This window comes from Hyla sarda, chromosome 8 (assembly GCF_029499605.1).
Source record: "Hyla sarda isolate aHylSar1 chromosome 8, aHylSar1.hap1, whole genome shotgun sequence".
NCBI lineage: Eukaryota > Metazoa > Chordata > Amphibia > Anura > Hylidae > Hyla > Hyla sarda.
The window spans coordinates 20513347-20539736 of record NC_079196.1 but is presented as its reverse complement, the minus strand read 5'-3'; the positions used below and the strand labels follow the sequence as shown (position 1 = coordinate 20539736).

General features: G+C 44.8%; 1 protein-coding gene across 3 annotated transcripts; it reads right to left on the bottom strand.

Moving 5' to 3' along the window:
* Positions 1–9982: 9982 nt before the first annotated feature.
* LOC130284931 (uncharacterized) lies at positions 9983–14270 on the bottom strand. 3 transcript variants are annotated; one of them, XM_056535900.1, is made up of 2 exons: positions 14127–14270; positions 9983–11300 (listed from the first exon to the last, which is right to left on the bottom strand). In XM_056535900.1, exons 1-2 carry the CDS (start codon positions 14150–14152, stop codon positions 10256–10258), a joined length of 1071 nt encoding a protein of 356 aa, XP_056391875.1. In that variant the 5' UTR covers positions 14153–14270; the 3' UTR covers positions 9983–10255. The 3 variants fall into 3 exon arrangements, with proteins under 3 accessions (XP_056391875.1, XP_056391874.1, XP_056391876.1); XM_056535899.1 differs by lacking the exon at positions 14127–14270 and adding an exon at positions 13783–13914; XM_056535901.1 differs by lacking the exon at positions 14127–14270 and adding an exon at positions 13500–13696.
* Positions 14271–26390: the final 12120 nt, after the last annotated feature.

Genomic DNA, 26390 nt, shown 5'->3' with positions numbered 1-26390 from the left:
TTAATCCCCTTGTGTTATTATTCCTCCTCCCTCTTAATCCCCTTGTGCTATCATTCCCCCTCCATCTTAATCCCCTTGTGTTATTATTCCTCCTCCATCTTAATCCCCTTGTGTTATTATTCCATCCATCTTTATTCCCTTGTGTTATTATTCCTCCTCCATCTTAATCCCCTTGTGTTATTATTCCCCCTCCATCTTAATCCCCTTGTGTTATTATTCCTCCTCCATCTTAATCCCCTTGTGCTATCATTCCCTCCTCCATCTTTATCCCCTTGTGTTATTATTCCCCCTCCATCTTTATCCCCTTGTGATATTATTCCCCCTCCATTTTAATCCCCTTGTGCTATTATTCCCCCTCCATCTTAATCCCCTTGTGTTATTATTCCTCCTCCCTCTTAATCCCCTTGTGTTATCATTCCCCCTCCATCTTTATCCCCTTGTGATATTATTCCCCCTCCATTTTAATCCCCTTGTGCTATCATTCCCCCTCCATGTTAATCCCCTTGTGTTATTATTCCTCCTCCATCTTAATCCCCTTGTGTTATTATTCCATCCATCTTTATTCCCTTGTGTTATTATTCCTCCTCCATCTTAATCCCCTTGTGTTATTATTCCCCCTCCATCTTAATCCCCTTGTGTTATTATTCCTCCTCCATCTTAATCCCCTTGTGCTATTATTCCCCCCCATCTTAATCCCCTTGTGTTATTATTCCCCCTCCATCTTAATCCCCTTGTGTTATTATTCCTCCTCCATCTTAATCCCCTTGTGCTATTATTCCCCCTCCATCTTAATCCCCTTGTGTTATTATTCCCTCCTCCATCTTTATCCCCTTGTGTTATTATTCCTCCTCCATCTTTATCCCCTTGTGTTATTATTCCTCCTCCTCCATCTTTATCCCCTTGTGTTATTATTCCTCCTCCATCTTAATCCCCTTGTGTTATTATTCCTCCTCCATCTTTATTCCCTTGTGTTATCATTCCCTCCTCCATCTTTATCCCCTTGTGTTATTATTCCTCCTCCATCTTTATCCCCTTGTGTTATTATTCCTCCTCCTCCATCTTTATCCCCTTGTGTTATTATTCCTCCTCCTCCATCTTTATCCCCTTGTGTTATTATTCCTCCTCCATCTTTATCCCCTTGTGTTATTATTCCCCCTCCATCTTAATCCCCTTGTGCTATCATTCCCCCTCCATCTTAATCCCCTTGTGTTATTATTTCTCCTCCATCTTTATCCTCTTGTGCTATTATTCCCCCTCCATCTTAATCCCCTTGTGTTATTATTCCCCCTCCATCTTAATCCCCTTGTGCTATCATTCCCCCTCCATCTTAATCCCCTTGTGTTATTATTCCTCCTCCATCTTAATCCCCTTGTGTTATTATTCCCCCTCCATCTTAATCCCCTTGTGCTATCATTCCCCCTCCATCTTAATCCCCTTGTGTTATTATTCCTCCTCCATCTTAATCCCCTTGTGTTATTATTCCTCCTCCATCTTAATCCCCTTGTGTTATTATTCCCCCTCCTCCATCTTTATCCCCTTGTGTTATTATTCCCCCTCCATCTTAATCCCCTTGTGTTATTATTCCTCCTCCCTCTTAATCCCCTTGTGCTATCATTCCCCCTCCATCTTAATCCCCTTGTGTTATTATTCCTCCTCCATCTTAATCCCCTTGTGTTATTATTCCATCCATCTTTATTCCCTTGTGTTATTATTCCTCCTCCATCTTAATCCCCTTGTGTTATTATTCCCCCTCCATCTTAATCCCCTTGTGTTATTATTCCTCCTCCATCTTAATCCCCTTGTGCTATCATTCCCTCCTCCATCTTTATCCCCTTGTGTTATTATTCCCCCTCCATTTTAATCCCCTTGTGTTATTATTCCCCCTCCATCTTTATCCCCTTGTGATATTATTCCCCCTCCATTTTAATCCCCTTGTGCTATTATTCCCCCTCCATCTTAATCCCCTTGTGTTATTATTCCTCCTCCCTCTTAATCCCCTTGTGTTATCATTCCCCCTCCATCTTTATCCCCTTGTGTTATTATTCCCCCTCCATCTTAATCCTTAATCCCTAATCATTCCCCCTCCATCTTAATCCCCTTGTGCTATTATTCCCCCTCCATCTTAATCCCCTTGTGCTATCATTCCCCCTCCATCTTAATCCCCTTGTGTTATTATTCCCCCTCCATCTTAATCCCCTTGTGTTATTATTCCCCCTCCATCTTTATTCCCTTGTGTTATTATTCCCCCTCCATCTTAATCCCCTTGTGTTATTATTCCCCCTCCATCTTAATCCCCTTGTGTTATTATTCCCCCTCCATCTTAATCCCCTTGTGTTATTATTCCCCCTCCATCTTTATTCCCTTGTGTTATTATTCCCCCTCCATCTTTATTCCCTTGTGTTATTATTCCCCCTCCATCTTAATCCCCTTGTGCTATCATCCCCCCTCCATCTTTATTCCCTTGTGTTATTATTCCTCCTCCCTCTTAATCCCCTTGTGTTATTATTCCCCCTCCATCTTAATCCCCTTGTGTTATTATTCCCCCTCCATCTTAATCCCCTTGTGTTATTATTCCCCCTCCATCTTTATTCCCTTGTGTTATTATTCCCCCTCCATCTTTATTCCCTTGTGTTATTATTCCCCCTCCATCTTAATCCCCTTGTGCTATCATCCCCCCTCCATCTTTATTCCCTTGTGTTATTATTCCTCCTCCCTCTTAATCCCCTTGTGTTATTATTCCCCCTCAATCTTAATCCCCTTGTGTTATTATTCCTCCTCCATCTTTATCCCCTTGTGTTATTATTCCTCCTCCTCCATCTTTATCCCCTTGTGTTATTATTCCTCCTCCATCTTTATCCCCTTGTGTTATTATTCCTCCTCCATCTTTATCCCCTTGTGTTATTATTCCCCCTCCATCTTAATCCCCTTGTGCTATCATCCCCCCTCCATCTTTATTCCCTTGTGTTATTATTCCTCCTCCCTCTTAATCCCCTTGTGTTATTATTCCCCCTCAATCTTAATCCCCTTGTGTTATTATTCCCCCTCAATCTTAATCCCCTTGTGTTATTATTCCCCCTCCATCTTAATCCCCTTGTGTTATTATTCCCCCTCCATCTTAATCCCCTTGTGTTATTATTCCCCCTCCATCTTTATCCCCTTGTGTTATTATTCCTCCTCCATCTTTATCCCCTTGTGTTATTATTCCTCCTCCATCTTTATCCCCTTGTGTTATTATTCCCCCTCAATCTTAATCCCCTTGTGTTATTATTCCTCCTCCATCTTTATCCCCTTGTGTTATTATTCCTCCTCCATCTTTATCCCCTTGTGTTATTATTCCCCCTCCATTTTAATCCCCTTGTGCTATTATTCCCCCTCCATCTTAATCCCCTTGTGCTATCATTCCCACCTCCATCTTAATCCTTAATCATTCCCCCCTCCATCTTAATCCCCTTGTGCTATTATTCCCCCCCATCTTAATCCCCTTGTGTTATTATTCCCCCTCCATCTTAATCCCCTTGTGCTATTATTCCCCCTCCATCTTAATCCCCTTGTGCTATCATTCCCCCCTCCATTTTAATCCCCTTGTGCTATCATTCCCCCCTCCATCTTAATCCTTAATCATTCCCCCCTCCATCTTAATCCCCTTGTGCTATTATTCCCCCCCATCTTAATCCCCTTGTGTTATTATTCCCCTCCATTTTAATCCCCTTGTGTTATTATTCCTCCTCCATCTTAATCCCCTTGTGTTATTATTCCTCCTCCATCTTAATCCCCTTGTGTTATTATTCCTCCTCCATCTTAATCCCCTTGTGCTATTATTCCCCCTCCATCTTAATCCCCTTGTGTTATTATTCCTCCTCCATCTTAATCCCCTTGTGTTATTATTCCCCCCTCCATCTTTATCCCCTTGTGTTATTATTCCCTCCTCCATCTTTATCCCCTTGTGTTATTATTCCCTCCTCCATCTTTATCCCCTTGTGTTATTATTCCTCCTCCTCCATCTTTATCCCCTTGTGTTATTATTCCTCCTCCATCTTAATCCCCTTGTGCTATTATTCCCCCTCCATCTTAATCCCCTTGTGTTATTATTCCTCCTCCATCTTAATCCCCTTGTGTTATTATTCCTCCTCCATCTTTATCCCCTTGTGTTATTATTCCTCCTCCATCTTTATCCCCTTGTGTTATTATTCCTCCTCCATCTTTATCCCCTTGTGTTATTATTCCTCCTCCATCTTTATCCCCTTGTGTTATTATTCCTCCTCCATCTTAATCCCCTTGTGTTATTATTCCTCCTCCATCTTTATCCCCTTGTGTTATTATTCCTCCTCCATCTTAATCCCCTTGTGCTATTATTCCTCCTCCATCTTAATCCCCTTGTGTTATTATTCCCTCCTCCATCTTTATCCCCTTGTGTTATTATTCCCTCCTCCATCTTTATCCCCTTGTGTTATTATTCCCTCCTCCATCTTTATCCCCTTGTGTTATTATTCCTCCTCCTCCATCTTTATCCCCTTGTGTTATTATTCCTCCTCCATCTTAATCCCCTTGTGTTATTATTCCTCCTCCATCTTTATTCCCTTGTGTTATTATTCCTCCTCCACCTTAATCCCCTTGTGTTATTATTCCTCCTCCATCTTTATTCCCTTGTGCTATCATTCCCCCTCCATCTTAATCCCCTTGTGCTATTATTCCTCCTCCATCTTTATCCCCTTGTGTTATTATTCCTCCTCCATCTTTATCCCCTTGTGTTATTATTCCTCCTCCATCTTTATCCCCTTGTGTTATTATTCCTCCTCCTTCTTAATCCCCTTGTGTTATTATTCCCCCTCCATTTTAATCCCCTTGTGTTATTATTCCTCCTCCATCTTAATCCCCTTGTGCTATCATTCCCCCTCCATCTTAATCCCCTTGTGTTATTATTTCCCCTCCATCTTAATCCCCTTGTGTTATTATTTCTCCTCCATCTTTATCCTCTTGTGCTATTATTCCCCCTCCATCTTAATCCCCTTGTGTTATTATTCCCCCTCCATTTTAATCCCCTTGTGTTATTATTCCTCCTCCATCTTAATCCCCTTGTGTTATTATTTCCCCTCCATCTTAATCCCCTTGTGTTATTATTCCCCCTCCATCTTAATCCCCTTGTGTTATTATTCCTCCTCCATCTTAATCCCCTTGTGTTATTATTCCTCCTCCATCTTTATCCCCTTGTGTTATTATTCCTCCTCCATCTTTATCCCCTTGTGTTATTATTTCTCCTCCATCTTTATCCTCTTGTGCTATTATTCCCCCTCCATCTTAATCCCCTTGTGCTATCATTCCCCCTCCATCTTAACCCCTTAAGGACGCATGACGTACTCAAACGGCTCCTTTACCGAGTCCTTAAGGACTCAGGACGTTTGAGTACGTCCTGTCAAATCAAGGCCCCCCGCCGCTAGCTGGAGGGGAGTCGGTGCCCGTTGCCTGCTGAAATCGTTCAGCAGGCATCGCGGCATATCGCCCAGGGGGGTCATGATGACCCCCCATGTCGGCGATGGCCGCAGATCGCTGGACAATTCAGTCCAGCGATCTGCGGCAGATTCCGGGTCAATCGGGTCTCCAGTGACTCGGTGGCCCGGAATTACTGGCTGTTCGGGGCCGTCTCTGACGGCCCCGAACAGCCACAGCCAGCAGGGGTGAGGTGGCACTGGTGCCACCTCACGATCGCCCTGATTCGTCGGCCGGTTTCCGGGCCGACCAATCAGGGCGCCTGCTGCGGGTGTCACTCCCGCAACCCGCTCCGCCCCTCTTCCGGAGGACGTGAGCGGGTGTGGGACGTGCACCCCGGGAGCTGGGGACCCCGATCCCCAGCGTCAATGTTGGGATCAGGGCCCCAGGAGCGGCGGCGACAACGAGGGACTGACCTGATGCGGCGTGGATCGTTGGAGGTGAGTGACAGCCTCCTGCTGCTGCTTAGCAACAGCTCCCAGTATGCAAAAAGGGCAAGCTGGGAGCTGTAGTTATGCAACAGCAGGAGGAAGACCACCACAACTCCCAGCATGCCCTTATGGGCATGCTGGGACTTATAGTTTTGCAACAGCTGGAGGAACATTTTTTCTATGGAAAAGTGTACCTTCAGCTGTTGTGTAAATACAACTCCCAGCTTGCACAAACAGCTAAAGTGCATGCTGGGAGTTGTAGTGGTGCACCTGCTGGTTGCATAACTACAACTCCCAGCATGCCCGTTGGCTGTCGGTGACTGCTGAGAGTGGTAGTTTTGCAACAGCTGAAGGCACACTGAGTTAAGTAGCAAACCAGTGTGTCTCCAGCTGTTGCATAACTACAATCCCCAGCCAAAGTAGTATGCCTCCAGCTGTTGCATAACTACAAGACCCAGCATGCCCTTCCGCTGTCCGTACATGCTGCGGGTTGTGCTTATGCAACAGCTGAAGGCACACTGGTTGCAAAACACTGAGTTTGTTACCAAACTCGGTGTTTCATAACCAGTGTGCCTCCAGCTGTTGCAAAACTACAACTCCCAGCATGCACTGATAGACCGTACATGCTGGGAGTTGTAGTTTTGCAACAGCTGGATGTTCCCCCCCAATGTGAACGTACAGGGTACACTCACATGGGCGGAGGTTTACAGTAAGTATCCGGCTGCAAGTTTGAGCTGCGGCAAAGTTTCTGCCGCAGCTCAAACTGCCAGCGAGAAACTACTGTGATCCCCGCCCGTGTGACTGTACCCTAAAAACACTACACTAACACAAAATAAAATAAAAAGTAAAAAACACTACATGTACACATACCCCTACAGAGCCCCCCTCCCCTCCCCAATAAAAATGAAAAACGTCTGGTACACCACGGTTTCCAAAACGGAGCCTCCAGCTGTTGCAAAACAACTACTCCCAGTATTACCAGACAGCCACTGACTGTCCAGGCATGCTGGGAGTTTTACAACAGCTGGAGGCACCCTGTTTGGGAATCACTGGCGTAGAATACCCCTATGTCCACCCCTATGCAAGTCCCTAATTTAGGCCTCAAATGCGCATGGCGCTCTCACTTTGGAGCCCTGTCGTTTTTCAAGGCAACAGTTTAGGGCCACATATGGGGTATCGCTGTACTTGGGAGAAATTGTGTTACAAATTTTGGTGGGTATTTTCTGACTTTACCCTTTTTAAAAATGTAAAATGTTGGGGAAAAGAAGCATTTTAGGTAAAAAAAAATTTTTTTTTTTACATATGCAAAATTCGTGAAACACCTGTGGGGTATTAAGGTTCACTTAACCCCTTGTTATGTTCCCTGAGGGGTCTAGTTTCCAAAATAGTATGCCATGTGTTTGTTTTTTTTGCTGTCCTGGCACCACAGGGGCTTCCTAAATGCGGCATGCCCCAGAGCAAAATTTGCTTTCAAAAAGCCAAATGTGACTCCTTCTCTTCTGAGACGTGTAGTGCGCCAGCAGAGCACTTTTCAACCCCATATGGGGGGGTGTTTTCTGAATCGTGAGAAATTGGGCTTCAAATTTTGGGGGGGTATTTTCTGCTTTAACCCTTTGTAAAAATGTAAATTTTTTGGGAAGCCAAGCATTTTAGGTAAATTATTATTTTTTTTTTTACATATGCAAAAGTTGTGAAACCCCTGTGGGGTATTAAGGTTCACTTTACCCCTTGTTTTCCCCAAGGGGTCTAGTTTCCAAAATGGTATGCCATGTGTTTTTTTTTTTTGCTGTCCTGGCACCATAGGGGCTTCCTAAATGCAGCATGCCCCCAGAGCAAAATTTCCTTCAAAAACGCCAAATGTGACTCCTTCTCTTCTGAGACCTGTAATGCGCCAGCAGAGCACTTTTCAACCCCATATGGGGTGTTTTCTGAATCGGGAGAAATTGGGCTTCAAATTTTGGGGGGTATTTTCTGCTATTACCCTTTTTAAAAATGTAAAACTTTTGGGAAACCAAGCATTTTAGGGAAAAAATTATTATTATTTTTTTTACATATGCAAAAGTCGTGAATCACCTGTGGGGTATTAAGGTTTACTTTACCCCTTGTTATGTTCCCCGAGGGGTCTAGTTTCCAAAATGGTATGCCATGTGGGGTTTTTTGCTGTTCTGGCACCATAGGGGCTTCCTAAAGGTGACATGCCCCCCAAAAACCATTTGTCGCTCCTTCCCTTCTGAGCCCTCTACTGCGCCCGTCGAACAATTAACATAGACATATGAGGTATGTGCTTACTCGAGAAAAATTGGGTTTCAAATACAAGTAAAAATTTTCTCCTTTTTACCCCTTGCAAAAATTCAAAAATTGGGTCTACAAAAACACGCAAGTGTAAAAAATGAAGATTGGGAATTTTCTGCTTCACTTTGCTGCTATTCCTGTGAAACACCTAAAGGGTTAAAACGTTGACTGAATGTCATTTTGAATACTTTGGGGGTGCAGTTTTTATAATGGGGTAATTTATGGGGTATTTCTAATATAAAGACCCTTCAAATCCACTTCAAACCTGAACTGGTCCCTGAAAAAAAGCGAGTTTCAAAATTTTGTGAAAAATTGGAAAATTACTGCTGAACTTTGAAGCCCTCTGGTGTCTTCCAAAAGTAAAAACACGTCAATTTTATGATGCAAACATAAAGTAGACATATTGTATATGTGAATAAAAAAAATTTTTTTGGAATATCCATTTTCCTTACAAGCAGAGAGCTTCAAAGTTAGAAAAATGCAAAATTTTCTAATTTTTCATCAAAATTTGGGATTTTTCACCAAGAAAGGATGCAAGTTACCACAAAATGTTACCACTATGTTAAAGTACAATATGTCACAAAAAAACAATCTCGGAATCAGAATGATAACTAAAAGCATTCCAGAGTTATTAACGTTTAAAGTGACAGTGGTCAGAATTGCTAAAAATGTCCGAGTCCTTAAGGTGAAAAAGGGCTCAGTCCTTAAGGGGTTAATCCCCTTGTGCTATTATTCCCCCTCCATCTTAATCCCTTTGTGCTATTATTCCACCTCCATCTTTTTCCCCTTGTGCCATTTCCCCCCCCCCCCCCCCCCCCAACTTAATCCCCTTGTGCCATTATTATCCGATATGGGGATCAGAGGAAGGGAGAATAATAGCACAAGGGGATTAAGATGGGGGGGGGGGGGGATAATAGCACAAGGGGATTAAGATGGGGGGGGATAATAGCACAAGGGGATTAAGATGGAGGAGGAATAATAACACAAGGGGATTAAGATGGGGGGGGATAATAGCACAAGGGGATTAAGATGGAGGGGGAATAATAGCACAAGGGGATTAAGATGGGGGGGGGGGGAATAATAGCACAAGGGGATGAAGATGGAGGGGGGAATGCATTAGTATAAAGGTAAAAACAAGCCTCCACGAGTACATCTCACGCGCAAGTTCCACGCGAGGGGGTACCCGCGGACATACTTTCAGCCTTTGGGGATACAGTTGCCAAGAAGGTTGAGAACCACTGCTATAGAGCATCTGGAGAAGGAGAGCTACAGGTATACACTGCCCATGGTGCAGGGGATTAACACTAACTAAAGCTAGGCCTCCATTTTACTAGGCCACAAACCAGTTACCCTGGTAACCTATAAACTATGCATGCATCATAGCAGGACGTATAACATCTGATGGGAGCAATGTATGATTAATGTATATGGCAGCTATAGCTCTAAGTCCAAAAAGAAGAGAATCCTATTCTATATAATATACTGCTATAAGATGAAGAAATCTAAAAGGAAATCAGTATAGGAGTCCTAAGTCTTAAAGGGTTTGTTTAGGATCATAAAATAATCCATCCAGTACTTATCAGCTCCAGAGGAAGTTGTGTAGTTCTTTACAGCCTGACCACAGTGCTCTCTGCTCTCTGCTGACTGCTCTCTGACAGTGTCAGGAACTGTCCAGAGCAGGAGAGGTTTGCTATGGGGATTTGCTCCTGTTCTGGACAGTTCCTGACATGGACAGAGGTGTCAGCAGAGAGCACTGTGGTCAGACTGGAAAGAAATACACAACTTCCACTGGAGCATACAGCAGCTGATAAGTACTGGGAGGATTAACCTGTATAACTTTCCAGCACCTGTTGATTTGAATTTTTTTTCCCTTTAATGGGATTAATTCCTGTTTAAGCCAGAGCCCTATTATATGGGGTGTAAATAAACCTATAGTCTTGTTGGACAATGCAATCATTTTCTAAATGTTATAACGCTTCTTACGTCATGGCCTTGACAATTTGCTCACTTTGCCAAAGTTTCCTCGGACCCCATTGTCTCTTTGAAAGCTAATTTGCAGCGGGGGGTAATGGATTATCAGTTGGGGGGTTTGAAGTGTTTAGGATTCTCATATCACGACAGTGCAGCACAGGCTCTTTACCCAAACCAAGTTCATATGTCCAGATGTAGATCTTCTCATTGGCTTTCAGAGTAACAGTGATGGTCTCCTCAATTTCAGTAGCTTCACTCCAATTTTCTCTCTCGGTGTTGACGCTGGATCCACCATATTCAGCTGTCATAGCGAATGTGGCCTTGGCAATGCAGGATGACAGACCACCAGTTTCTGTTGAGACGGTAAGGGACGTGTTCCACTTATGCTCTATACTACACATCTTCTCCTTTTCATATCCAGTCTTCTTAGTGACCCTCTTCTTCCACTCAACAGGAGTCTGTGAATCATTGCTTATAGTCTTGATACACACCCAGGTACCATAAGATGGCCCCTTGGTAATAGCTAAACCCCCTGGTAGGAAGTTGATGACACTGGGATGGAAGGAGAAGATCTCAGAATTCTCATTTTTGTTGAAGTTAGTGCTTCGTAGGTATTGGATCCCCCACTCATCATGGGGCTTCACAAAGTAATAGTAATCACTGGTGCCGAAATAGTAAAGGCCATCCTTACAGTTGGGGTGGAGAGGAAATTCTTCACTTTCTTCATCCTTGTTCATGTTCTTGGTCCGACGGTAAACACCTCGGTTCTGATAGATGATATAGAAGTAATCGAAAGCTGACAGGTAGTGGTCGCCTCCCTGGCAATTGGGATGTAAGGTGTAAACCACAGAATCTTCATCCTTGTTCATGTTTGTCACACGGCGATAGTTATTTCCCTTTATGATGTAGAAGAGGTCATCTTTATGAGCCAGATAATGGTCTCCGTCTCTACAAGAAGGATGCAAGCTGAAGACTTCCAGATCTTCTGCCCGGTTAAAATTGGTTGATCTCATGTAGCAAGTAAGATCCGATCGGACAATGTAATAGTATTTACCGACTCCGCAGAAATCCACCCCTTTGGCCAGTTTCTTAGGGAGAATTTTTCCAACCATGATTGTTATTCTGAAAGATATAAAAAGTAAAAGTTTGGTAAAATGTTAAGAGCCACAGAAAATATCTTGATGCCCCTACAGATTTCGCATCGGAGCTCATCTACACCATCTCTAGGTGATCTAGACTATGTTTAAAGGGGTACTCCACTGCCCCAGTGTTGAGAACATTTTGTTACGAACGCCGGCTGCGGGGGTCGTAACGTCACGGCCTCGCCTCTCATGACGCCACACCCCCTCAATGAAAGTCTATGGGAGGGGGCGTGGCAGCTACCACACTCCCTCCAAAAGATTTGCATTAAGGGTGTTTTGCGTCACAAGGGGCATGGCCGTTACCTCGCGACCCCTGCAGCCCACACCCAGCGTTCTAACAAAATGTTCCCAACGCTGGACAGTGGAGTACCCCATTTTTGGAGGAACACTTCTTTTCCACAAGACCACATACCCTAATAATCACAACACAATAATGAGATGCAAGAGTGTGGTGTTATGTTATAGAAGGGCCTGCAGCATTGTGTGTGAGAGTTCATGGACAGCTTTTCCAAAGAAAGCTCAGGGCAGTTTGTTCAGTGAGTGTACCAATGTTTCTCATGTCTAAGGGTGGAGGAATTGGAGGCAGGTCCCACCTAAGAGAGATAGAGACAGCATGCTAAACACAAGATCACATTGCCTAAGTGAGGTGTGGTGTCCCGGTACCGTATTTTATACGTTACCTATGTAGAGGTCCCCATAGTCAGAGTCCCTAGGACGTCGGGGTCCCTCTTTTCTCTCACTTAGCCACTAAATGTATAGTAGTTCTGATATTTATACAGTTATAAGTATAAAAAGTGTATATATTGAATTGTCTACCTGTTTGTAGCTTAACAGGACCTGCGGGTCATGTGATCAGGTAGAAAACTCTATGGTTTTGCTTTAGGACCTTAGGAGGTCCCAGTGACGTGTTCACCCACCATGCCTTGTAACGGTGAGTGACAGCTGACTCGGACCAATCCAAAACAGCCCTGCCCTTGCCCATATAAGGGAGCGGCGGCCATTAATCGCTCTCTTGTTCCTGTGCTGCCAAGCAAGCAGCATCTCTTGTTCCTGCGCTGCTGATGAGGACGGATCTGCGCAGCTATCTTCCGCAGTAACTAGGCCCAAGCTTTGCGGCAATGGCCATTCATACAAAACTCTGAGTTATCTCAATCCCTGTTAACTTCGCAAGATCACGTACCTAAACAGACCCCTAAATCCGGACGGATCTCTGCACAAATCCTAATTCTATTAAGCCTTGGATAAGTCAATGGTCCGCAGCATCTGTCAATCATTGCTGAGCTGTATAGAGACTGTATTACTAAGACTGTTGCTGTTAATTGGATGTACCGCAAGTACCTCAGTAAAGTTTATGCAAGTTCAAGTTCATCTCCATTGTGGACCTTCATTCATTTAAGCACGCACCTATCGTTCCTGGGAAGGGTGGCGATAGGCCAGAGATTTACCTCAGCGTATTAACCCTCATCCTGGCGTCGCGAGTGACAGGGGTTAAATTAACCCCTTATATTCTGAAGCAACACCCTAACTACACTATACCCCCCAAGGGCTACCACAGAGTTATCACTACCAAGCATCTGCAAAATTGTCAAGCTTTGTTTCCTAAATTCTATTTACCACCTGTTCCCCCCCACACACAGCACAGGAATGGTACAGTCATGTGAGCTCTATGTACATGGTGGAGGCTAGCAATGGTAGCTATGGGAATGTTGAATGTGGGATATGATGAGGGTTGTAATCCCTAATATATGGTAGCCACGGGGTGTTAGTAATGTGGTGACCCAGGTTGTGGGGTGACTACAGGGCATGAAGGGTGTAGGTGGATGGTGCAGATGGTATTAACCACAGGGGCAAGATGTTATTAACCCTTAATGTTCGTGATGCCAGAGTGGTTTTTGGGGATCGGTAACAACCCAAACGATGTCTCCGCTATCCCAAGGTTAGGCAGGGCAATAAGAGTCCAAGACCAGGTTATGGTTTAGAGCAGGCTTTACTGAGGTCAGACAGTTGTTTTAGTCTTTACAGCTGGGCCAGAATGCCAGAGAGTCAGCCAGTAGCAGAGAAAGGGCCCTGCAGCTTGCTTGGGGTTGCAATACTTTTGGATCAGCCACGCTGACTATAATTGACTGGTAACTTGACTGGGTTGTAGGTAGAGACAGTAGACATAGATGGCTGGACTTACTGACATATGCAGGCTGGTGGCCTCCAGGTTTACTGGATGTTGGATCTGAGGTCTGTACTTGGCTGTGCCTCAGCAAAGGTCTGGTGTAAGAGCTAAGAGCGAGATTGTAATGGCTGCCCCCCTTTTAAAGGGGGGGCTGAGCCAGAAGCCCATAGGTCAAACTGCAGGTCATGTGCCAAGCTGGTGCTCTCTGGGTAACGTGATAAAATAACAGGTGATTATAACATTTGATACCTCCAAAGGTCCTTTAGACATTTATATACACATAATTATAATACATAACCTTGTACTGGCTAGGTAGGGTCCTGTCAAGGTATTGAAGCCTTCTTCCATAGGGGCATGAACTTCCTCCTCAAGAGTAATCCTTGCAGGATGACCAGTTGAGATTAGATTTAAGCTAGGCCTCTCCTCAGAGCACACGACGCACAGCACACCTGAACCAAACTGTAGCTCAGCAGTAACTAACTAGAATGAGAAACTCCTCCCCCACTACACTATACAGAGGAGACTTTAGGGGTTCCCATCGGCAGGCAGGGTCAGATGGGGTTCACTGCTCTCATTTACGGGTACAGTAACACAGAAAATCATATATACACATAACAATATGATTGATTTAGAATATATTACTTTTGTGGTGTCCTGGTACAGAACATGGTTCTGTACAGTCCTAAAGTCCCCTCAGGTAGAGTCCCTCAAGTCCACAGGGCTCTCCTGCAGGGTCTTGTATATTAAGTATGTACATCTATTATATGTATTGTACAGTGAATGTAAGTAATATATGAAGGTTGTTAGGACGTTTACACTGTATAGGTCCTTCATAAGGTCATGTGATATGTCATGTGATCACATGGTACCCAGAGTCCCAGAGACCCAGGTAACCACAGGCAACCAGCTACCAATGGGCTTTAGTCTCCACATTCTCCACAAGTCGTGTACAAGTCAAGTCCAGCGGAGCGGTGCGTCAGTCACGCCCGCCACCAAAACTCACTGCACACATGGGGCTGCCACCGGAAAGCCCTGTGTGTGTATAGTGAGCAAGGAATACACAGCGTATTTCCCGCTGCTGCCAAAAATTTTGCGCAGCGTGAAATTTTGCGCAGGTGGGAACGCACCCTAAATTTATGCCGTTTTGGGTCGGTTGTCGGCGGTACCCTACACCTTACAACCACATCCTGGCATCACGAACACTAGGGGTTAACAACATGTTGCCCCAGGGGTTAATACCATCTGGCACAGAATATCTTTGTGAAGTACTAGTGCACTGTGTGAGCAGCTTCACAAGCATTTTTTGGGTGACAGTTGCGCTTAAAAATGGCAAACACAAATTTGTATTTTATGACATAAGAAAATTTGCCCCTCCATGATGCAAAATAAAAAAAAAATTCTAAAAATGTATAGTAGTATAGGTGTTTTTAGGTGTTGTTTTACCTCTGTGGTTTTCTCATAAGTCATGTGATTCTTTCATGTTGTGATTTTAAGAATTTCTGTTGAAGGATGTGAAATATTTTTTATATATTTATTTATTTTTTTTAACCACGTTATGGCATTTTACTGAGAACCGGTATGTCCGATTCCAGCCTTTGACTATTTTTACATCTATGTGCAGTCAATTTCGGCAGAATTTCTGGTAGAAGTCTTCCGCACAATTACGCCAGAAATTCTTCCGAAATTTACTGCACATTGATTTCAATGGGATTCCTCAGCCCAATTCAGAAATTCCACTTTCCGCACTCTGCAGAAATATAGAACCAGTCTTATATTTTGTGGAAATCCACGGCCCAATCCCATTGAAGTCAATAGGGTTTTGCTTTCTACTGGTGTAACCTTTTACTGTACTCCGGTCTGTGCAGAGACGAAGGGCATTACTGGGAAATGATCTGTACGGAACAGGAAGTTTTAGGTTAGTTTTAGACCGAGTGGCCAGAATGGAAGCTGCAAGATTTTAGGATTATTATAAAATATAGAAAGCACAATCGAGAATAGAAAATCATTATTTATTTATTTATTTAAATATGTTTAACATAAAAACCTGATTCAATCTATTTATCATTTTTTGATGACACGTTCCCTTTCAAGGGGTACTCTGCTGCCCCAGCATTTGGAACATTTTGTTCTGAACGCTTAAAGCGGGTGGCGGGGGGTTGTGAAGTCATGGCCACGTCCCCTCAATGCAAGCCTATGGTAGCGGGCGTGGTGGCCACCATGCCCCCACCCATAGACTTGCATTGAGGGGGCGTGGTGTGACATCATGAGGGGCGTGATGTCACAACCCCTTCCACATGCACCCAGCATTCTAAATGAACGCCGGGTGCTGCACAGAGATCGTGGGGGTCCCAGCTCCTTTGGATAGGGGATAAGATGTCTAGGGGCGGAATATCCCTTTAAACTCCTGGATAAAGCCCTGTAATTCTACATTGGCCAAAATCAGAGACTCCACCAATATGATCTCGAGGGGGATTGTTGGGTTTACAGAAACCCATAGCCACAAAAATCCATAGGACAAAAACCTAACCACAGTCTGTATGGTGTGTACAATATGTCTCCTGCCTTACGTATCACTTTTATTATGGCTTTTATTGTCGCAAAAAACACTTTCATATGCAGCCACTGACAGTCGGATAGGCGGGGCCAGGGGTCCGTTATGCCCCACGGCCACCATGCCTATCCCCCATACACCAGCGCTTGGACCGCTGTATGATTGACACACAGGTCCCAGCGCATGCGCCCCTTATCTTTCATATGTGAGCGCTGCCAGAAATTACTTTAGAGCGAGCGCACTGGAGGCAGAAGTGCCCAGCGTGTCTCCCCAACAGAGAAGAGAAGGACGGGCACGGTCTGTGCGCACAGAGGCATCAGACAGTTGAAGCGAGCGCTCTGTAAAGGAATGTCTGGCAGCGCTCACATATGAAAGATAAGGGGCCTGTGTCAATCATACAGCGATCCCAGCGCGTGGTGGTCGGGGGGCATAACGAACCCCTGGCCACGCCTATCTGACTGTCAGTGGCTGCATTGTACATACCATAAACACTGTGGTTGGGTTATATGCCCAAACCTCATGACAGTTGCGCTTTAACTTCTGGTGAATTCAAGTCACTTGTTCAACAAAAGTTTAGGCTACTGCAAAGGTGCAAGCACAGACCCCCATGCTCACCCCCATGCCTGCGTAGGTCCACAAATGTGCTAGACCTCGCAGGCAGTTACTATACTGTAGAACCAGTCTTATATTTTGCGGAAATCCACGGCCCAATCCCGTTGAAGTCAATAGGGTTTTGCTTTCTACTGGTGTCACCTTTCACTGTACTCCGGTCTGTGCAGAGATGAAGGGCAATACAGGAAGTCTGTATGAATGGAAGCTGCAAGTTTTAAAGGGGTTATCCAGGGAAAAAGTGTGTGTGTGTGTGTATGTATGTGTATAATATATATATATATATATATATATATATATATATATATATATATATAACACACACACACATCAACTGGCTCCAGAAAGTTAAACAGATTTGTAAATTACTTGTATTAAAAAATCTTAATCTTTTCAGTACTTATGAGCTGCTGAAGTGGAGTTGTTCTTTTCTGTCTAAGTGCTCTCTGATGACACCTGTCTCGGGAACTGTCCAGAGTAGAAGCAAATCCCCACAGCAAACCTCTTCTACTCTGTGCAGTTCCCGAGACAAGCAGAGATGTCAGCAGAGAGCACTGTTGCCAGACAGAAAAGAACAACCCAACTGCTGCACAGAGATCGTGGGGGTCCCAGCTCCTTTGGATAGGGGATAAGATGTCTAGGGGCGGAATATCCCTTTAACCTCCTGTATAAAGCCCTGTAATTCTACATTGGCCAAAATCAGAGACTGCACCAATATGATCTCGAGGGGCATTGTTGGGTTTACAAAAACCCATAGCCACAAAAATCCATAGGACAAAAACCTAAATCCACAACCATTCCCTTAACCATGCCCTAACCACACCCTCAGCCACGCCCCTAACCACACCCCCACCAAGGCCTGTGATGTGGTTTAAATCATTAACCACGGTAAAACACTGAACAGCTTCACTTCTGGTGAATTTGAGTCACTTGTTCAACAAAAGTTTAGGCTGCTGCACAGGTGCAAGCACACACCCCCATGCTCACCCCGTGCCTGCGTTGGTCAACAAATGTGCTAGACCTCGCAGACAGTTACTATGCTTGTTGCAGATGCTTGGTTTCTCCCCACCCCAGTCCCAGTGCATGTGTATTCTTGGTGTCCTTTGCTACTTTGAGATTTAGATTTTACTATGAGCTCTGACAAGTTGTAGGCAGTTGCATCTCAGTGATGGGGCAGTATGTTGTAGGGGGGTCCGACATCACTAAGATCCACCCACAACACACTACTCCTGTCATTGGGATCCCCCCACAACACACAGTCCCCCCCCCCCCCCCTTCATAGAGATGGGCAGAGCTGCCCTTGGCTCTGCGATTACTTGCTTGTGCCTGCGAGGTCCAGCACATTTGTGGACTTATACAGGCACACGGGTGTGCACAGGGAGGATGTGCTTGCACCTGTGCAGTAGCCAAAACTATTGTTAAACAGCTGATCCGAAGTCACTGAAAGTGAAACAGGGGCTGTTATCTAGAATAACATGGCTCTAAACAGCTTAAAAAGCTGATGTGGTTCAGTGTTTTTCCGAAGTTCTGAAATATACCTTAGGTGGCGTGACGGCCAGTGGTTATGGATATCAGACCCAGGGTTTTAGCCCCATTAGCCCCCCCCTAGCAACGTCCCTTGTAATCTCTAAAGGTGATGTCGATCATGTTAGATACTGTCTGCTGTTGTATCTAAATCTATCATGTTTGATGCAATGTCAGAAAGTTAAAGCATTTTTTTTTACGCTAGAATAGAACAGTGACACATTCTTGAGAAATGTCAATGAGCATAAAAAAGTAACAAATTCCATAACCATATTCTATCAATGTCATCGGCACATCTGGGCTCATCTTCATTTTCCATACAATACAGAAGCTTTTTTTTTATAAAGAAAAAACATTGTACATACATACAGCCCATGCAAAATCTAGATCGGTTCTAGGTAATGTATGGAGTAGTAGTCATCTATAACAGGAGTCAACATTAATGTGTTTATCCCCCCAATGTGTTTATCCCCCCCAATTATATCATTGCTGCCTGTTATACTAGCTGTGGTGATAGTGACCGTACCTGTGATCAGAGATTATAGATGTGTTCGCTTTGGTGGTTGCTCTGCTGAAGTTCTGTACCTACAGACAGATAAGTGCCCCTCTTTTATATTATCTAAACATTCTCCTTACGCAACATCTATAGCTTAGGGCGATCTACTCCAAGCTCCACCTTATTTGTCCAGTGGCCAGAGATGTGCTGTTAAGATTGTCATCTATGATTTAACCCCTCTGGCTATGTAACGCCCTATATTAGCTGTTGGCAATACTTGTTTTATCACCAGTGCTAACACCTAGAACTTCACCCAGATAGGGAAGGGTTGAGGAGCCTTTTGATTTTTAGAGAAATCAGAGCCAAATACCAGAGACATTGTTGAAGGTGAGGAGGAACAGATCTGAGCTGTTTTTGTATTTATCTGAATAGCCACCATGTTCTACATTTCCCCTTCCCCAACTGCGGTACAGAAAATGCTGGCCACGGATTGTTCCAGCAAAATTCACAGAGGTCTTGTCTTAGCAGGTGGAGATGCCCGATCTGGAAACCACAGGCCTACATTATGTTTGCACCTTTGCAATCAATGGGGCAGATTTATCTAAAGTTTTGTGCTTTTTCCATTCCATCCTGTTGTACCCTGTAGTCCCTTAACTTGTACAAGTCAATAGCTTAATGTGGTGCACTACCTGGGTGTTGTATGCTGGCTAGTAAAATGGGGACAAAGACAGTTTGTGATGCCAGGTTAGAATTAACCCCCACACACCAAGGGGCAAGAAAGACACCAGGTGCAGGGTTACAGAAAACTGTCTTTTACTAAGGTTAGGATAGTTGTTGAAATCCTTAACAGTGCAGATCAGAGCAGGGGAATTGCAGAATAACCCTTTGGAGCCTTATGCCTTGCTGTGACTTGTAGTACTTTTCACTTGACTGTAGACTAACTTTTAGGCCTTAGACTGGTGACTTGATACCACCCATGCTGACTTGAGACTCACTGCAGTGCTTCCCAGGAATGAGCTTACAGCCAGGCTTGGACTGTAGACTTTTGGACCAAGAGTTGCCTGAGGCTTTCTATCTCCTGCTATCTTAGACTTCCAGACTGGATATGTGCAGCAGGAAACTAGTAGATGTGGGATTACAGGATTTTGACTACTTCTAAGGACTTATTCAGGTTAGCACAGACTTCTCCTACCTTCTCTCCATACTGCTCTCTCAGCTCTAACTCCTCCAACCAACTATCTCCTCTCTCCCTACACTACTTAAGGCACAGGCTAGGGAGCATCCCATTGGGCATAAGAAACACATGGTTACATCTGTATTAGCTCCTTAAATGCACATTTACTTATCAAAAATCACAACACGATAAAACACCATGTACCCTGAAGTACTGGGCCCAAAACAGATACGCCACAAACACTTGGAAACGCTTTCCTGGCAAGACAACATTCTGTACTGGGTCACCACATTAATATTGCGAACACTCTAGTTAGTAGAAGGGCCTCCTGTAGCCCTGCCTTACTCTCTCCCACCAGAAGTGGAAACCAGTCTAGTCTAGTTTAGAGTGTGGAAGACTGGTAGCACCTAATCTCCCTCATTCCTGAGAGTTAGGCCTCATACCCCAGGGTTGCTTAGGTGGACCCATCCAGGTGGACTTAATTTCTGCAGCATCAAGAGAAGACTGTGGAGGGAAGTTTTATGGAAGTCTTGTAGCTATTCTGGGACCTTTCAGGGCTTCAGGCCAGAAAATAACAGAAGAAGACGAGTAGAAATCACAGGATTTCTCCTCACAGGTAAGTTCATTCACATAGGTAAGAAAAGAAAGGGCACTCACAGGTCTTCTCTTGTTCAGACTTTTATTCGGTGGTAGTTGGCAGCAGGGACGCCAGGCCAAAGACGAGTACCAGTGGTCTGGAGAAGCGCCGGGAGCAACGCGAAATAGCTATCACCATCATGGCTCCTGTTGGTCTCTGGTCCGGCGTGGCATAAAGATCTGCCTGGCGTCCCTGCTGCCAACTACCACCGAATAAAAGTCTGAACAAGAGAAGACCTGTGAGTGCCCCTTCTTATTCTTACCTACGTGAATGAACGCTTTGCACACTCTGTGGGGGAGAGCACCACGGGCGAATCTTAAGACCGTATCCAAACCATAGCGCTGGCCTACATACACTGCAGTTATCCTGTGCTGATTATAAGAACCGCCTGTGCCGGCATCTCTTTCTTCTCGTTACGGTTATTCAATATAACACACGCAATGCGCTTTAAAGCTGTTATAACTTTTTCATCAATTGTTCATTAATTCAAACTTTTTACATTTTATTTGTTAATTTTAGTCCTCATAGGAGAATATTACATGTAATCCTTCTATTGTATACACAGAACTACACTGTGCTATAGCACAGCATTGCTACAGGCTGCCAAGGCTCACTGGAGCGCCGATTGGGCGAGCCGGAAGAAGGTAGGGACCCTGTGATTTTGTCTCAGTAGCCTAGATCAGCTTTCATGAGCTACCGGCAACATTATTTTTCCCTTGTAGATGCCACAACTTTCATTTCGGTGTCTAAAGGGTTAAAAGGGTTATCCAGGAAAAAAACTTTTTTATATATATCAACTGGCTCCAGAAAGTTAAACAGATTTGTAAATTATCCCATCAAAAAGATAGACCTGGCACTGTATAGATTCAGCAATATGAAATAAAAGCATCTGCGCAAGAATTTACCTGAGGTGAGTGCTCCAATGTACGTTCATCTCTTTGCTTGCGATAGATTTGTAAATTACATCTATTAAAAAATCTTAACCCTTTCAGAACTTATGATCTGCTGAAGTTGAGTTGCTCTGTTCTGTCTAAGTGCTCTCTAGTCTCAGGAACTGTCCAGAGTAGAAGCCAATCCCCATAGCAAATCTCTTCTACTCTGTGCAGTTCCCAAGACAAGCAGAGATGTCAGCAGAGAGCACTGTTGTCAGACAGAAAAGAACAACTCAACTTCAGCAGCTGATAATTATTGGAAGGAGTAAGATTTTTTAATAGAAGTCATTTACAAATCTGTTTAACTTTCTGGAGACAGTTTATATATATATATATATATATATATATATATATATCTCAAGTTTTTCCTGGAATACCCCTTTAATGCTGAATATGAGCCCAATCAGTGACGTCTGGCAGTAGCCGTGGGTCCTGGCAACTTAGACCCACTGGATATGAAGTGCCCTCAGCTCCTGAACATGCTTCATATAACAGGAGCGGGACAAGGGCGTACTATACACCAATGTCCTTATGGAGCTAAACAGCAATACATTCCCAGTCATGGTTTGAGGCTACTAGTTGAAGTGGAACACTGACTTTAGTAGAAAGCTATCTGGGAAAGATGGTGTGATACCTGCTTTACATATTCTCTCTTCCTTGCTGATACATGTGAAATAACATGTGTGGATTGGAATCTGTGATGAAGAAATCAGCAATATAATTGTCCTCCACAACAGAATCCGGTCTTTATCTTCTTACACCTCAGGGGGTGTCTTCAGTTGTGTAAGAATCTCACTATGATGTCAAAAATTTATATGGGATACAGATGAGCCAGATCCTTGTTCATTCCTCTCTCTGCTATTAAAGACGTTCTGTAGCGTCTTCAGAAATCTTCAGCTCTTATCACCAATGCATATATCTGTTTCAGGAAAAGCTGGGTGACCATCAATATGTCCACATCACAGCTTCCTCAGTAGTTGTCTTATATACTGAATGGCAAATCTATCTAGTTATAGAATCATACATCCTCTGCTACACTTTGAGTGCCACTCATCTCATAGGCTGTGTCTGGAATTGCAGCTCAGCCCCATTCATTTTAGTGGACACACCCCATTGATATGTATGGCTGTTTTTGGAACAAGGTAGCCATGTTTTCCTAATCCTGGACAACCTCTTTCAATACTTAAAAAGTGTTGCCTTAAAGGCAGCCCCTTCAATATGCTTAACTAGGGCCTTTGAATGTCATAGAAGAAACAGTGTGTAATAGTAGCGCAGGGGAAATGTATACCAGCTCCTGGCGTTTAGGAAGTGTATTACCCAAGATTTGTCTCTAGTCTTTTCCCACATTCATGTTCTTACTCCAAGAAGCAGAATAACCTCTGAGCTAGAAGAGATACAATCTGTACAAGAGCTCCTCTGCTACCACTGGACTCTGTGAGCCTTCAGCTAGAGTCAGTACTTAGTGGCTCACAATTGAGTGGCTCACATTTTTTCTATGTAACAACAGAATTTTACACAAGTTAGTACACAGTGCCATCTAGTGGTCAAAGTTGAGAGTAGTGCTTTCCATAGAAAGCAATTAGAGAACAGACACTAGTCTTCTAGAACTTTTCAGGCACGTCAGGCCTTGTGCTCTAGAGGCTATGAAGCCAAGTCACATTTCAAGGGTAGCATAAGAGGGAAGATTTTCAAGGACACTTTCACACAAGAAAGACTGGACAATGCTTGCCTCTGGTCCCGGTTCAGTCCGCTACCTGAGGGACTTCTTATCTGATGCATCACATTTGGGCCAAGTAAGTTGGTATGGGCTCCAGTATAAAACACCCCTAAGAAGATCCTGATCAATAAGCCACATAATTGGCCTAGAGCTAGAGAACCCCAAGATCCATAGTAAAGTTCTACAGAACACAGGAACAAGTCAGGCTATCACCTTAGCGGGCCCGAGGATTGAACCGACTGCTAAGTCCAGAGCTCTGTCAGCAACTACAGTCACATTGAAGCAGCACCTCTCCTTTGAGTGCACCCAAGTAACCCCTCATTACCATATCTGTAAGGTTACAATAAAATTGTGTGTTGCACCTTCCCCCGACTTCCCTTTGTCTGGTATCCTGTACCCACAACATCAAGGGCACCCCGACTTTCACTTGCCAATCCACACAGTACAAAGACTATGTAAGCTTCTTACCACCCTGTGCTGTGGGGCCTGTGGAGTAATCATAAAGGGGTAGTCCGCCCCAAAGGATAGGGGATAAGATGTCTTATCACAGGGGTTCCCCCACTTGGCTGCAGCACCCCAGATATCGGGTGCATGGAGCAAACTTTGTTCCATTCCGGATGACAGACGAGGCAGAGGCTCATGACGTCATGGCCATGCCTCTCAATGCAACTCTATGGGAGGGGGCGTGACGCCCCCTCCCATAGAGTTGTATTGAGGGGTCATGGCCGTGACGTCACGAGTGGGGCATGACTGTGACATCACAAGCCTCCGGCTATGTACCCGACGCTCTCTAAAGGCACGGCGGGTGCAGCAGGGAGATCGCGGCGGTCCAGTCCTCTGGATTGGGGATAAGATGTCTAGGGGCGGAGTACCCCTTTAAGGTAGAAGATTTATATCATATATTGATTATATACCAGATTAATGGTTTCTTTGGAAAACTTCCGCTCTCATCCCCATGCTTAGCTCCACTCATTTGCTTTCACATGTTTCTCGAAAAGTTTCCTGAAAACATTCTTCTGTCAAGTGAAATCCTATTGAACTTTTCCATGGTTACATCTGTATCTAGGAGAGCTTGGTTGTCTCATATACTGAATGGAAACTCTAGTTATGGAATCATGGGTATCCTCTGCTGCCCAAAAATAGTGCCACACATCTCCACAGGCTGTATCTGGTATTGCAGCTCAATTCACTTAAAGAGGCACTGTCATTATGAAAAACTCTCTGCTGCCTACACATACTGGGGGGGGGGGGGGGGGGAAGAAAAACTCTGCTGCATACTGTGGGGGGGGGGGGCTGCTGCTTACACCTACTGTGGGGGGGAGGACCATGCTGCCTACACCTACAGTGGGGGGGGGGGGGGGGACACCCTGCTGCCTACACCTACTGTGGGGGGACGACGACACCTTGCTGCCTACACCTACTGTGGGGGGGGAACCCTGCTGCCTACACCTACTGTGGGGGGGCCTTGCTGCCTACACCTACTGTGGGGGGGGGGCTACTGTGGGGAGGAGGGGACCCTGCTGCCTACACCCACTGTGGGGAACGACCATGCTGCCTACACCTACAGTGGGGGGGGGGGGGGGGGGGGGAGACACCCTGCTGCCTACACCTACTGTGGGGGGGGGGCTACTGTGGGGAGGAGGGAACCCTGCTGCCTACACATACTGGAGGAGAAAAAAACTCTGCTGCATACTGTGGGGGGGGGGGGGGCCTACTGCTTATACCTACTGTGTGGGGGGGGGGGGGGGAGGACCATGCTGCCTACACCTACAGTGGGGGGGAGGGGGGGGGGGGGACACCCTGCTGCCTACACCTACTGTGTGGGAACTCTGCTGCCTACACCCACTGGCTACCTACTTGACTAACTACCTGGCTAGCTAACCTTATACCTGGATGCCTAACTACATACCTGGCTATCTAACTACCTACATACCTTGCTACCTAACTATGTACAGTATATACCTGGCCTTCAGACATGGCTCTCTACTACCTGCAGACAAGTGAAAAAACAAGGATCCAGCTCCCGGAGAAAAAAAATTGTTAAAACTTAACGTTTAATTGTGCAAATAAAAAATGGAGCGGCAAGTGACATGTCACTCAGTAAAACCCAAGGAGAGAAATGCAGACGTGTTTTGAGCCTAAGCTCTTAGTCATGGCAATGATAGCATCCACACGGGGGGGTTAAATACACACTGAACAAATTGCCAGCCCCCACCATGGATATTTATATTGATAATATTTATAATAACAATTGATAATCTAAGATTACACTTAGTCCCCTTAGGGGACTTTTAGGAGGAATCATTTGATTACATAGAACCACATTGATCTGTGCGCTCTGCGCGCGATAGCCCTGCCAGGCTGTATCATTCACAGCGCAGTAGCTGACACAGAAGGAGAGTTAAGCCCTCTGGCTACCTCAGAAGTGGTGGGCCTTTTGACAACGGCGATCTAAAGGGTTAATAGCCGGCTGCGCCAATCGCCGCATGTCGGCTATTAATGCCGGCCCTCAGCTACAAGAATCAGCTGGGAACTGGCTGGTATGAAGCAGGCTCAAGTCAGGAGCCCACACCATACCCAGTTAACGGCACAAGGACGTGTATAGACGTCTTGGCCCATTAACCAGTTAAAGGAGTATTCTGGGATTTTCGGTTATTTGAATGTAGAACAGGGAGAGCCAAGTTAGTCTAGTTACTAATATACTTCACTTACCTGTGTTTAGTGGTTGGTATCGAATTTCTTTGTCTCTTTTCCCCAGAAGTTCATTTTTTGCAGCCTACAAAATGTGTTGTCTCGGACCTTTCCCAGCTTGCTGTGCAGCCCGAGACCATACATCAAAAGTCAGGTGCTCAAAGGGGGCTTGGCTGCTTGGTCTGTTGTGTGTGGAGCTTTACCCCTGGTGACATAACCAGCACACGTGTGTACATTCATAGTCACACAGATTCACAGCTTGTGTGTCAGGTTGTGCTGTGCTGCAATGGGTGGGGTGACCGATGTGTGGGAGGGAAATAAGTCACCTCCCACCTTGAAACAAAGGATCCTGGGGATTTTAGTCTGAGGGAGGCCACTGAAACAGAAAGATTCCAAAAACAAGGCGGCAGCAGCATGATGGGGGACACAGGACACGGCCATTTACCACCAACACAAGCACAGATCCTTGGTAAACATGTACGTTACTGTATGAGATTTTATTAAAGTCACCTTTTGTTGGAGAACCCCTTTAAGGCCACACACCATCATAGAAAGAATACCATTTACTGCAGTGT